General features: G+C 45.5%; 1 protein-coding gene across 3 annotated transcripts in view; it reads left to right on the plus strand.

Moving 5' to 3' along the window:
• The window catches only part of ATP13A2 (ATPase cation transporting 13A2), a 56,564-nt gene extending 43,569 nt beyond the window's left edge, over positions 1–12,995 (plus strand). For 2 of the 3 annotated variants that reach the window (XM_056542112.1, XM_056542113.1), the window contains exons 25-29: positions 2,019–2,115; positions 4,242–4,465; positions 4,589–4,740; positions 5,555–5,727; positions 7,098–8,128. In XM_056542112.1, the coding sequence (XP_056398087.1) occupies positions 2,019–2,115; positions 4,242–4,465; positions 4,589–4,740; positions 5,555–5,727; positions 7,098–7,259 (808 nt within the window). In that variant the 3' untranslated portion in view covers positions 7,260–8,128. Of the gene's footprint in view, positions 1–2,018; positions 2,116–4,241; positions 4,466–4,588; positions 4,741–5,554; positions 5,728–7,097; positions 8,129–12,865 lie in introns of those variants that run through there. The other variant, XR_008848217.1, reaches the window with a different exon arrangement.
• Positions 12,996–13,671: the final 676 nt, after the last annotated feature.

Genomic DNA, 13,671 nt, shown 5'->3' on the forward strand with positions numbered 1-13,671 from the left:
CCTACAAAGAAAAGAACACAGAACCTACAGTGACATATGGTGGAGGTCAGTGATGTTTTGGGTTGTTTTGCTGCCTCTGGTACTGGGGGCCTTGAATGTGTACAAGACATCATGAAATCTGAGGATTACCAATGGATTTTGGGCCGCACTGTACAGCCCAGTGTCAGAAAGCTGGGTTTGTGTCCGAGATCTTGGGTCTTCCAGCAGGACAATGACCCCGAATATACGTCAAAAAGCCCCAGAAATGGACGACAACAAATCGCTGGAGAGTTCTGAAGTGTCAGCAATGAGTCCAGATCTAAATCCCATTGATCACCTGTGGAGAGATCTTATAATTACTGTTGGGAAAAGGCGCCTTCCAATAAGAGACCGGGAGCAGTTTGTAAAGGAAGAGTGGTCCAACAATCCGGCTGAGAGGTGTAAGAAGCTTATTGATGGTTATAGGAAGAGTGCTCCAACATTCCGGCTGAGAGGTGTAAGAAGCTTATTGATGGTTATAGGAAGAGTGCTCCAACATTCCGGCTGAGAGGTGTAAGAAGCTTATTGATGGTTATAGGAAGAGTGCTCCAACATTCCGGCTGAGAGGTGTAAGAAGCTTATTGATGGTTATAGGAAGAGTGCTCCAACATTCCGGCTGAGAGGTGTAAGAAGCTTATTGATGGTTATAGGAAGACACTGATTTCACTTATTTTTTCCAAAGGGTGTGCGACCAAATATTAAGTTAAGGTGCCAATAATTTTGTCCGGCCCATTTTTGGAGTTTGGTGACATTATGTCCAATTTGCTTTTTTTCCTCCTTTTTTGGTTTAGTTCCAATACACACAAAGGGAATAAACATGTGTATAGAAAATCATGTATTACTGCAATATATATATATATATACACAGAGGAGAGGAGATCTATATATATATACACACACACACACACACACAAAGGGAATAAACATGTGTATAGCAAAATATGTGTTACTGCAATATATATATACAGAGGAGAGGAGATCTATATATATACAGAGGAGAGGAGATCTATATATATATACAGAGGAGAGGAGATCTATATATATATACAGAGGAGAGGAGATCTATATATATATATATATATATATATACAGAGGAGAGGAGATCTATATATATATATATATATATATATATATATATATACAGAGGAGAGGAGATCTATATATATATATACACACACACAAAGGGAATAAACATGTGTATAGCAAAATATGTGTTACTGCAATATATATATATACAGAGGAGAGGAGATCTATATATATATATATATATATATATACACACACACACAAAGGGAATAAACATGTGTATAGCAAAATATGTGTTACTGCAATATATATATACAGAGGAGAGGAGATCTATATATATATATATATATATATATATATATATATATATATATATATATATATATATACAGAGGAGAGGAGATCTATATATATATATATATATATACAGAGGAGAGGAGATCTATATATATATATACACACACACAAAGGGAATAAACATGTGTATAGCAAAATATGTGTTACTGCAATATATATATATACAGAGGAGAGGAGATCTATATATATATATATATATACACACACACACAAAGGGAATAAACATGTGTATAGCAAAATATGTGTTACTGCAATCCTTTCTTGTGAGGAAAACTTCATTATATAGAAACATTTCAGGGGGGAGAACATTTACGGCCATGACTGTAGATAGATATGAGATGGATAGCTATGAGATAGTTAGATAGATGAGAGATAGATATGAGAGATAGATGATAGATAGATGATAGATAGATGATAGATAGATGATAGATAGATGATAGATAGATGATAGATAGATATGAGATAGATATGAGATAGATATGAGATAGATATGAGATAGATACGAGATAGATATGAGATAGATATGAGATAGATATGAGAGATATATATGATAGATAGATATGAGAGATGATATGGATTGATATGTTTCTTACATGTAGTTTTCTGGTGTCTTGCAGGGAGGGCCGCTGCTCGCTGGAGACCTCCTTTCAGATGTTTAAGTACATGGCCATGTACAGTCTGACCCAGTTCATCACTGTGCTCATCCTGTATACTGTGAGTGATCCAAGGGGCTGATATACCTTTAGTGCAATGTCTGTTCCCACCAGTAGGGGGTGATATACCTTCAGTGTAATGTCTGTTCCCACCAGTAGGGGGTGATATACCTTCAGTGTAATGTCTGTTCCCACCAGTAGGGGGTGATATACCTTCAGTGTAATGTATGTTCCCACCAGTAGGGGCTGATATACCTTCAGTGCAGTGTCTGTTCCCACCAGTAGGGGGTGATATACCTTCAGTGCAGTGTCTGTTCCCACCAGTAGGGGGTGATATACCTTCAGTGCATTCTGTTCCCACCAGTAGGGGGTGATATACCTTCAGTGCAATGTCTGTTCCCACCAGTAGGGGGTGATATACCTTCAGTGCAATGTCTGTTCCCACCAGTAGGGGGTGATATACCTTCAGTGTATTGTCTGTTCCCACCAGTAGGGGATGATATACCTTCAGTGCATTCTGTTCCCACCAGTAGGGGGTGATATACCTTCAGTGCAATGTCTGTTCCCACCAGTAGGGGGTGATATACCTTCAGTGCAATGTCTGTTCCCACCAGTAGGGGGTGATATACCTTCAGTGTATTGTCTGTTCCCACCAGTAGGGGGTGATATACCTTCAGTGCATTCTGTTCCCACCAGTAGGGGGTGATATACCTTCAGTGTAATGTCTGTTCCCACCAGTAGGGGGTGATATACCTTCAGTGCAATGTCTGTTCCCACCAGTAGGGGGTGATATACCTTCAGTGTAATGTCTGTTCCCACCAGTAGGGGGTGATATACCTTCAGTGCATTGTCTGTTCCCACCAGTAGGGGGTGATATACCTTCAGTGCAGTGTCTGTTCCCACCAGTAGGGGGTGATATACCTTCAATGCATTGTCTGTTCCCACCAGTAGGGGGTGATATACCTTCAGTGTAATGTATGTTCCCACCAGTAGGGGGTGATATACCTTCAGTGCAGTGTCTGTTCCCACCAGTAGGGGGTGATATACCTTCAATGCATTGTCTGTTCCCACCAGTAGGGGGTGATATACCTTCAGTGCATTGTCTGTTCCCACCAGTAGGGGGTGATATACCTTCAGTGCAGTGTCTGTTCCCACCAGTAGGGGGTGATATACCTTCAGTGCTTTGTCTGTTCCCACCAGTAGGGGGTGATATACCTTCAGTGCAGTGTCTGTTCCCACCAGTAGGGGGTGATATACCTTCAGTGCAGTGTCTGTTCCCACCAGTAGGGGGTGATATACCTTCAGTGCAGTGTCTGTTCCCACCAGTAGGGGGTGATAAACCTTCAGTGCATTGTCTGTTCCCACCAGTAGGGGCTGATAAACCTTCAGTGCATTGTCTGTTCCCACCAGTAGGGGGTGATAAACCTTCAGTGTAATGTATGTTCCCACCAGTAGGGGGTGATATACCTTCAGTGTAATGTATGTTCCCACCAGTAGGGGGTGATATACCTTCAGTGTAATGTCTGTTTCCGCCAGTAGGGGGTGATATAGCTTCAGTGCAATGTCTGTTCCCACCAGTAGGGGGTGATATACCTTCAGTGCAATGTCTGTTCCCACCAGTAGGGGGTGATATACCTTCAGTGCAGTGTCTGTTCCCACCAGTAGGGGGTGATATACCTTCAGTGTAATGTCTGTTCCCACCAGTAGGGGGTGATATACCTTCAGTGTAATGTCTGTTCCCACCAGTAGGGGGTGATATACCTTCAGTGCAGTGTCTGTTCCCACCAGTAGGGGGTGATATACCTTCAGTGCATTGTCTGTTCCCACCAGTAGGGGGTGATATACCTTCAGTGCAGTGTCTGTTCCCACCAGTAGGGGGTGATATACCTTCAGTGCAGTGTCTGTTCCCACCAGTAGGGGGTGATATACCTTCAGTGTAATGTCTGTTCCCACCAGTAGGGGGTGATATACCTTCAGTGTAATGTCTGTTCCCACCAGTAGGGGGTGATATACCTTCAGTGTAATGTCTGTTCCCACCAGTAGGGGGTGATATACCTTCAGTGTATTGTCTGTTCCCACCAGTAGGGGGTGATATACCTTCAGTGCAGTGTCTGTTCCCACCAGTAGGGGGTGACAGGGTTGGGGCGGGTTCTGTGTCGGGGTCATACCTTCTGCTCTCTCCTACAGGTGGACACCAACCTGGGCGACTTCCAGTTCCTCATGATTGACCTGTTGATCACCACCACTGTGGCGGTGTTAATGGGCCGGACCGGGCCGGCGGGCGAGCTGGGGCTGACACGCCCACTGGGCACCCTGATCAGTATCCCGGTCCTCGGCAGCCTCATTGTCCAGACCGGCATGATTCTTCTGGTGCAGCTGCTGTGTTATTTCCTCACGGAGTCGCAGCCATGGTCAGTGTGTAGCATTAACCCCGTGTTACCCAGCAGGCTCCTCTTCTGCCATCTAGTGGTGGTTTATCAGAATGTGGATTCTATTCACCTTATTGTTTATATTGTTTTTTTTACCTTCTTCAGGTTTGTTCCCGTTAACTCCACCAGCTCGTTGCCGCAGAACCTGCCGAATTACTCGAACACGGCCATCTTCTGCTTATCCGGATTCCAGTACCTGATTCTCTGCGTTGTGGTCTCTAAGGGATATCCTTTCCGGAAGCCGCTGTATACCAACAGTGAGTGACTTCACTCCACACTATATGTAGCTTCCGGGCCCCAATGCAAAATCCGTAATAGGGTCCTGTGTCTACTGTGCGCCATACTGGTGTTTTCTTAAAGGGGCACTCTAGACATCTTATCCCTATCCAAAGGATAGGGGATAGGATGTCTGATCGGTGGGGTTCGGCCGCAGGGACCCCTGTGATCTTGGCTGCGGCACCCCAGACATCCGGTGCACGGAGCGAACTTAGTCCGGATAACTGGCGATGGGTGGGGCAGGCTCGTGACATCACGGTCACATCCTGCTCGTGATGTCACGGCCACGCCCCCTCAATGCAAGTCTATGGGAGGGGGCGTGACATCTGTCACGCCCCCTCCCATAGACTTGCATTGAGGGGGCGTGGCCGTGACGTCTTGGGTGGGGCCGTGACATCACGAGCCTCCAGCGCTGCACCCGACGCCCTAAACGAACGCCGGGTGCAGCAAAGAGATTGTGGGGGTCCCCAGCGGTGGGACCCCCGCAATCAGACATCTTATCCCCTATCTTTTGGATAAGGAATAAGTTGTCTAGGGCGGAGTACCCCTTTAAAGGGCAGAGGTGCCTTTGGACTCCCTTAGGTACTGGGGCCCCTGATGCAACCACTACCCCTGCACCCCTATAGATTTGCCCCTGCTGCCCCCATGAGGTGCAGGGACAAGATGGTCACCGTCTGTCGGCCTAAAACGTAGATATGATACGTGACCTATGACCTTTCTGATGGGCGGCACGGTGTTCCCACAATCCTCTGGGCCTCGCCGTACCCCTCTGACCTGTGATGTTTCCCCCCTCAGTTCTGTTCCTCGTCAGCCTCATCCTGCTTCTCGCCATGATGCTCTGGATCACAATTTACCCCCTGAAGTTCATTCTGTCGCTCCTCAACCTCAAGGACATCAGCGACTACAACTTCAAGTTCGTGTTACTGGGAATGGTGGCCGTGAACTTCATCGCTGCGTTCATTGTGGAGGTGAGTGATACTGGGGGGGCGCTATTAATGCTTGTATCCAGTCTATAGACACTGGGGTCTACTGAGGGGTTTCCCAACCAGGGTGCCTCCAGCTGTGGTAAAACTACTACTCCCAGCATGCCCGGACAGCCGTTGCATCAATGCATTTAATTACTGTAACTGGGTCATGTGATCACTGCAGCAGACAGTATTATGGATGGGGAAGGGGTTGTGCAGAGACGGTCACCACATCCGATTTCCTATTGGGCGTAGTAAAGAAATTGCGTCTAGAAAGAGATGCACTAGGGCAGTGATCCCAAACCTGAGGCTCTCCAGCTGTTGCAAAAATACATCTTCTAACGCTGCTCATGATGGGGGTTGTAGTTGTGCAACAGCTGGAGAGCCGCATAGGTTGAAGATCAGTAACCTATACAGTGAGCGACACTATTAAGGCATGCTGGGAGTTGTAGTTTTGCAACAGCTTGAGAAACACTACTCCGGTTTCCTAACCAGTGTGCCTCCAGCTGTTACACAACTACAACTCCCAGCATGCCCGGACAGTCTTTGGCCCGTACCTGTACATGACTCTACTTAGGTGTTTTTCAACCAGGGTGCCTCCAGCTGTTGCAAAGCTCCCAGCATGCCTGGACAGCGAAGGCTGTTCTAAGGAGTCCAGGAGCATCATGTGGGGAACACAGGTTGGGGAACACTGGAAAACCTGCAATACTACAACTTCCATCATGCCCAATACTGGGGACAATGTTCTAAGGAGTCTAGAGGCATCATGTGACCCATCCTGGCTCTGGTGGGGATCCATGGCCTTAGAATGTTTCCCATGCAGGGTGCCTCCAGCTGTTGCAAAACTACAACTTCCAGAATGCCCAGACAGCTTGGGAAGCACTGGAGTAGAGTCTTGTACAGGTATGAAGACCAAAGGCCAATGGCTTTTTGGGCATGCTGGGAGTTGTAGTTTTGTAACAGCTGGAAACACTGGAGTAGAGTTATATATGGAGACCGAAGTGCTGGGAGTTGTAGTTTAGCAAGATCTGGAGGCACCCTGGTCTCCATACGTGTATATACCTCTACTTCAGTGTTTCACAACCAAAGGCTGTCCGGGCATGCTGGGAGTTGTAGTTTTGTAGCTGTCCGGGCATGCTGGGAGTTGTAGTTTTGTAACAGCTGGAGGCACACTGGTTGGGAAACACTGCAGTAGAGTGATGTACACTATGGAAATCAAAGGCCATGCTGGGAGTTGTAGCTTTGTAGCTGTCCGAGCATGCTGGGAGTTGTAGTTTTGCAACAGCTGGAGGCACCCTGCTTGGGAAAGACTGAGGTAGAGTCATTTGCATGTATGGAGACCATTCTGACCCAATGTTTCCTCTTCCTATCAGACTGCCCTGGACCATGGATACTTGGGCTGCTTGAGAAAACTGCGAAAAAAGAAGGAATCCAAAAAAGTTTACAAGAAGTTAGAGCAGGAGCTAAAGGGTCAGCACACGTGGCCCCCCGTGAACCAGACTCTGTACCCCAGCTTCTCCAAGCACTCCAGGTAGCAGGAATCTGAGGGGGACTTACTGTGAACCTGTTACAGGGCGGATCGCTGCGAGCCCCCAACCCTGGTGCAGCAATAATCAGGTGAGCTCCATGCAGGATCCTAAAACTCCAGCCGGATGTCCCACTCCATTGACTATGACCGAGGCTGCTCCATATTCAGATCTTCTGTAACTATGGTGGACACCTCACAATGCACTAATAATCTTCTACTGGATACAGGAGAAAAGTGTCCAGACGGGAAGCTGTTACCAGTCTGTGTGCTTGGATTACAGCGCAGCACCTTACAGGATAGATCAGGACTTGCAGCACCTTACAGGATAGATCAGGACATTGTGATTCTGGAAACTGTGCAGGAAAAGTTATTTCACCAGCACTGACTCTTCCAGGCCTGTGATCTAGAACAATCTAGATCCCTGCTGTATTGCTTCTCATCTTGTCGGGCAATGGAAATCCCTACTTTGCACAGCTCTCGGTTTACACGAGATCCTGTCCTCGCTGTATATCCGTGCTGCATTGGTTGGCCTGGGGATAGAGACTTTATATATTCTGAACACACTCAGGAAAAATGTCCGTTCTGCAGATCATCTCGCCAGACGGCAACGCAGCTCATCACACTGGATTCTCCAACGTTATGTGTTCAGTGATCCGCCCAGGGTGCGACCCGTACAATGGCCGCATCTTTATTTATTTATTGTCTGATAGTCTTTGGTGCGGATTTCACTACTTGTTGGGGTCTTTCTTGCCAAAAAGAGCGCACCTTAAGTCATTCTGTTCACTCGTCACATTTATGTTTTGTTTTTTTCTTCTTCAGTTTAACTTTTTTTTTTCTTTTTGATGGTTTTACGTATGTATGTGTGTGATAGAGATAGATATTTTTTATATATATATAAAATCTTCTATAAGTGTATGTAAACCAGTGTTTCTCAACCAGGGTGCCTCCCGCTGTTGCAAAACTACAAGTCCCAGTTTAGCAACAGCTGGAGGCACCCTGGTTGAGAAACAGATGTAAACTGTGAAGGTGTGATGAAAGCCTGCAGCATTGACAGTGAGCGTTCGGGCTTCATTGTCTGGTTTGCTAGGTCTGGTGGTGAGCGCCTACTGCTGGGGACTGCAGGGTATTTTTATAGGATACACACACTATATATATTGTATCCTATAAAAATATATAATATTCAGGTCAGTGGGTGATGGATTGCAAAACTGACATCAATTTGTAGGATGAGTAACGGAGAAAACCTCAGTGTGAATGGATTGTGGATTTATTTGCTTATCTCTCTCGTCGTTCCCTTGTTGTACCACTAGATGGTGCTATGTTTCAGGCTTCAGCCCGCTCTCCTGATCTAGTGCCGGGGGGCCCGATGCCGCATTGTGGGCTCCATGAATGCCAGGTATTGGCCCCTGGGATCTGAAGGTGTCCGGACTCCATGATTGAAGGATTATCCTGTCCCTTCCCCCCTCTCCGGTATCGATGGCGACATTCTAGATATCCAACCTTTTTTACCTTGACGACTTTCGTGGCCTTTTTATTCCTTGGAAACCAAATATCCGATTATTTAATAGAAGATTATTATATGAAATGTTTTTTATTTTTTTGGTGAAAACTTTGGAGAATGGAATATTACTCTGCAGCTTTGGCTGTCAATAAATTCGTATTTTCTACCCGCCGCCTCGGTCTTTTTTTGTGAATATTTCATATAAAGTGTCTCAGTCCGGCGCAGTCGCAATGTCCAGCCGCCATTGTCCTTCCATCCACCTCACCAAGTTCTCGTGCTGGTTGGTTTATCCCTTTTTATATATCAGCCCGGGCCCCCGTGGCCCTCCAGCTGATGCAAAACTACAACTACAAGCATGCCCTGACGGTCAAGGAATGCTGGGAGTTGTAGTTTTTACTGCAGCTGGTGAGCCACTGATTTCCGATCACTGCCCTATACAATAATCCAGTGTTTCCCAACCAGGGTGCATCCAACTGTTGCACAACTACAACTCCCAGCATGCCCAGACTTTCTGTTAGCGCTGCTGTTTTCCACGTTTTTCGCAGCCTTCAGTGTAAAGAATGGAGGCGGTGATGTTTTAAAGGGGTACTCCACTCCCCAGCATTCGGGACATTTAGTTCCAAATGCCAGAAGCGGGCTTCAGGGGTCGCCATCCCCCCTTGTGACATCACGCCCATTTCCAAACGCCGGAAGCCAGCTTAGGGGATCGCCAAGCCCCCTCATGACATCACGCTCCGCCCCTCGTGACGTCACACTCCGCCCCCTCAATGCATTGAGGGGGCGGAGTGTGACGTCACGAGGGGCGGAGCGTGACGTCATGAGGGGGCCTGGCGACCCCCTAAGCCGGCTTCCGGCGTTTGGAAATGAATGTTCTTAACACTGAGGAGTGGAGTACCCCTTTAAAGGGGTACTCCGGTGGAAAGCTTTTTTTTAATTTATTTATTTTATTTTTTATTAAATGAACTGGTGCTAAAAAGTTAAACAAATTTGTAAATTACTTCTATTAACAAAAATCTCAATCCTTTCAGTACTTCTTAGCAGCTGTATTCTACAGAGGAAATTCTTTTCTTTTTTAATTTCTTTTTTGTCTTGTCCACAGTGCTCTCTGCTGACACCTCTGTCCGTGTCAGGAACTGTCCAGAGCAGCATAGGTTTGCTATGAGGATTTTTTTCCTGCTCTGGACAGTTCCTGATACGGACAGAGGTGTCAGCAGAGAGCAATGTGGACAAGACAAAAAAGAAATTAAAAAAGAAAAGAATTTCCTCTGTAGCATACAGCTGCTAAAAAGTACTGGAAGGGTAAAGAATTTTTTTTTTTTTTTAATAGAAGTAAATTACAAATCTGTTTTTAACTTTCTGGCACCAGTTGAGATATAGATATATGTGTATATGTGTATATATATATGTGTATATATATATGTGTATATATATATATATATATATATATATATATATATATATATATATATATATATATATGTATATATGTGTGTGTGTATATATATATATATATATGTATATATGTATGTATGTGTATATATATGTATATATGTGTGTGTGTATATATATATCTTTAAATGTTTTCCACCGGAGTACCCCTTTAAAAGTCGAAAATCTCTATCATAGATGTATTAGTTATCTGTTCTTAGCTGTTGCCATGGTAACCAACGGAGCTCCCTATTCTGAGAAGACTGACAAAACTTAGTGGGTTACGTGTTGTCAGGTGATTGTCGTCCGTCCCCCCCAATGACTCCTCCACCATTACTTTAAATGCCCGGCTATGGAGATAGGGGGAGGGAATGTCCTCACCTAATCTAGGCTGTAAATACGAATGTCAGGTAGTCACAGCTCCGCCCCTTGTCTTCCTGAACCAATCGCCTGAGGGAGTCAGCTCCACCTGGAGGCCGAGGGAGGAAGTGCAGGCCCAAGCCAAGTTTCTCTTTGCTGCCCATAGCAACCATTCTCTGCTCAGCCCATAGCAACCAATCACAGCTCAGCTTTCAGTTTACCACAACAGTATAAGGCAGTAGTCTCCAACCTGCAGACCTCCAGATGTTGCAAAACTACAACTCCCAGCATGCCCGGACAGCCGTTGGCTGTCCGGGCATGCTGGGAGTTGTAGTTTTGCAACATCTGGAGGTCCACAGGTTGGAGACCACTGGTAAAAGGCATGAAAGCTGAGCTCTGGTTGGTTGCTATGGGCTGAGCAGAGAATGGTTGCTATGGACAACAAAACAGAATCTTACTATAAGACAGTGCGATGAATCTCCCCCCCCCCCCCCATAATCTTTGGCGCAGACGTCCTCCGCAGCGCTAACACAAAGTACACTGACAAGTAAGGCTCTGTTCACACTTCATTTTTACTGTTTTTGTTTAATTTTGCTGTATGCGAAAACATGGTCGACCGCGCAAAAAAAAAATCTGATGCGTTACAGTCGTTTTTTTTATTATAATGAATGTCAATGGAAGCTGGTTCTGCTGTGTGGCATACATCCACATCTGTTTTTCCAGCATCCATTAACGTATACGATGAAGGGAAACAAAAATTATGGAGTGAATTACAGCCCATCCGAAGAAACTGCAGAACAGTGTTTCCCAAACAGGAGGCCTCCAGCTGTTCTGTTATCGTCGTAGTCGCCCGCTGTAGGATTGTCCCCAGAATTCATTGCGCCTCGGGTCTCCTGCCCTGGTTGATGGGTCTCAGACGTTTCTTGTCCTCATTCGTGATTTCTTAGACGTCATCGCTCTGGAATCCTGCAGGGGTTGGACGCGTCCTGACGTGTAGTGCGGTCACAGCGGCGCATTCCAGGCGGGAGAACTATGGGGGAAGAGAGACAGGAAAAGATCCTGCGCCAAAGATGGATTCCCAGAGATATCGTATAATAACATCACTGGTATAATATAATAGTAATATAATGGCATGTGATCACAGCCCCGCCCCCTGTATGACATGTGATCACAGCCCCGCCCCCTGTATGACATCACTGCTATAATATAATAGTAATATAATGGCATGTGATCACAGCCCCGCCCCCTGTATGACATCACTGATATAATATAATAGTAATATAATGACAAGTGATCACAGCCCCGCCCCCTGTATGACATCACTGATATAATATAATAGTAATATAATGACATGTGATCACAGCCCCGCCCCCTGTATGACATCACTGATATAATATAATAGTAATATAATGACATGTGATGACAGCCCCGCCTCCTGTATGACATCACTGATATAATATAATAGTAATATAATGACATGTGATGACAGCCCCGCCCCCTGTATGACATCACTGATATAATATAATAGTAATATAATGACATGTGATCACAGCCCCACCCCCTGTATGACATCACAGATATAATAGTAATATAATGACATGTGATCACAGCCCCGCCCCCTGTATGACATCACTGATATAATAGAATAGTAATATAATGACATGTGATGACAGCACCGCCCCCTGTATGACATCACTGATATAATATATTATAATGACATCTGATCACAGCCCGCCCCCTGTATGACATCACTGATATATTATAATGACGTGATCACAGCCCCGCCCCCTGTATGACATCACTGATATAATAGAATAGTAATATAATGACATGTGATGACAGCACCGCCCCCTGTATGACATCACTGATATAATATATTATAATGACATCTGATCACAGCCCCGCCCCCTGTATGACATCACTGATATAATATAATAGTAATATAATGACGTGATCACAGCCCCCCCTGTATGACATCACTGATATAATAGAATAGTAATATAATGACATGTGATCACAGCCCCGCCCCCTGTATGACATCACTGATATAATATATAATAGTAATATAATGACATGTGATGACAGCCCCGCCCCCTGTATGACATCACCAGTAGCTGTCCCGCAGCCTCCTGGCATTGTGCTGCATTACTCTATGCTCTTATCTTGCTGGTCTCTGTTGTATTTTATGCTGATGTCAGATCTTGGGGCCCCTATAATGGCCCCCGGGGATCGCACCATCTGGACCTCAGGCCCGGCTCAGGTTACTGAAGTGTTTATATCTTGTAAACAACAATTATATGTGGATCCAAAATTCTCCATTGTAGACACAATGTCCTGGCAGAAGAGGCGCAAACCCCCCCAACCTGGAACGTGTGGGGGGAAACGGTGCGAGGACTGGAGGTGAAGAGAGAGAAAGATGTCATCAGATGCGATGTTCTGCAGATCTGTAGAGAGGTCAGTGGTGTAATAATCTGCAGGATATATCACTATGTATCAGGAGGTAGAGAGGACAGAGCGATGTTCTGCAGATCTGTAGAGAGGTCAGTGGTGTAATAATCTGCAGGATGTATCACTATGTATCAGGAGGTAGAGAGGACAGAGCGATGTTCTGCAGATCTATAGAGAGGTCAGTGGTGTAATAATCTGCAGGATATATCACTATGTATCAGGAGGTAGAGAGGACAGAGCGATGTTCTGCAGATCTGTAGAGAGGTCAGTGGTGTAATAATCTGCAGGATGTATCACTATGTATCAGGAGGTAGAGAGGACAGAGTGATGTTCTGCAGATCTGTAGAGGTCAGTGGTGTAATAATCTGCAGGATATATCACTATGTATCAGGAGGTAGAGAGGACAGAGCGATGTTCTGCAGATCTGTAGAGAGGTCAGAGGTGTAATAATCTGCAGGATATATCACTATGTATCAGGAGGTAGAGAGGACAGAGCGATGTTCTGCAGATCTGTAGAGAGGTCAGTGGTGTAATAATCTGCAGGATATATCACTATGTATCAGGAGGTAGAGAGGACAGAGCGATGTTCTGCAGATCTGTAGAGAGGTCAGAGGTGTAATAATCTGCAGGATATATCGCTATGTATCAGGAGGTAGAGAGGACAGAGCGATGTTCTGCAGAT

This window comes from Hyla sarda, chromosome 10 (genome assembly GCF_029499605.1).
Source record: "Hyla sarda isolate aHylSar1 chromosome 10, aHylSar1.hap1, whole genome shotgun sequence".
In the NCBI taxonomy this organism is placed as follows: Eukaryota; Metazoa; Chordata; class Amphibia; order Anura; family Hylidae; genus Hyla; species Hyla sarda.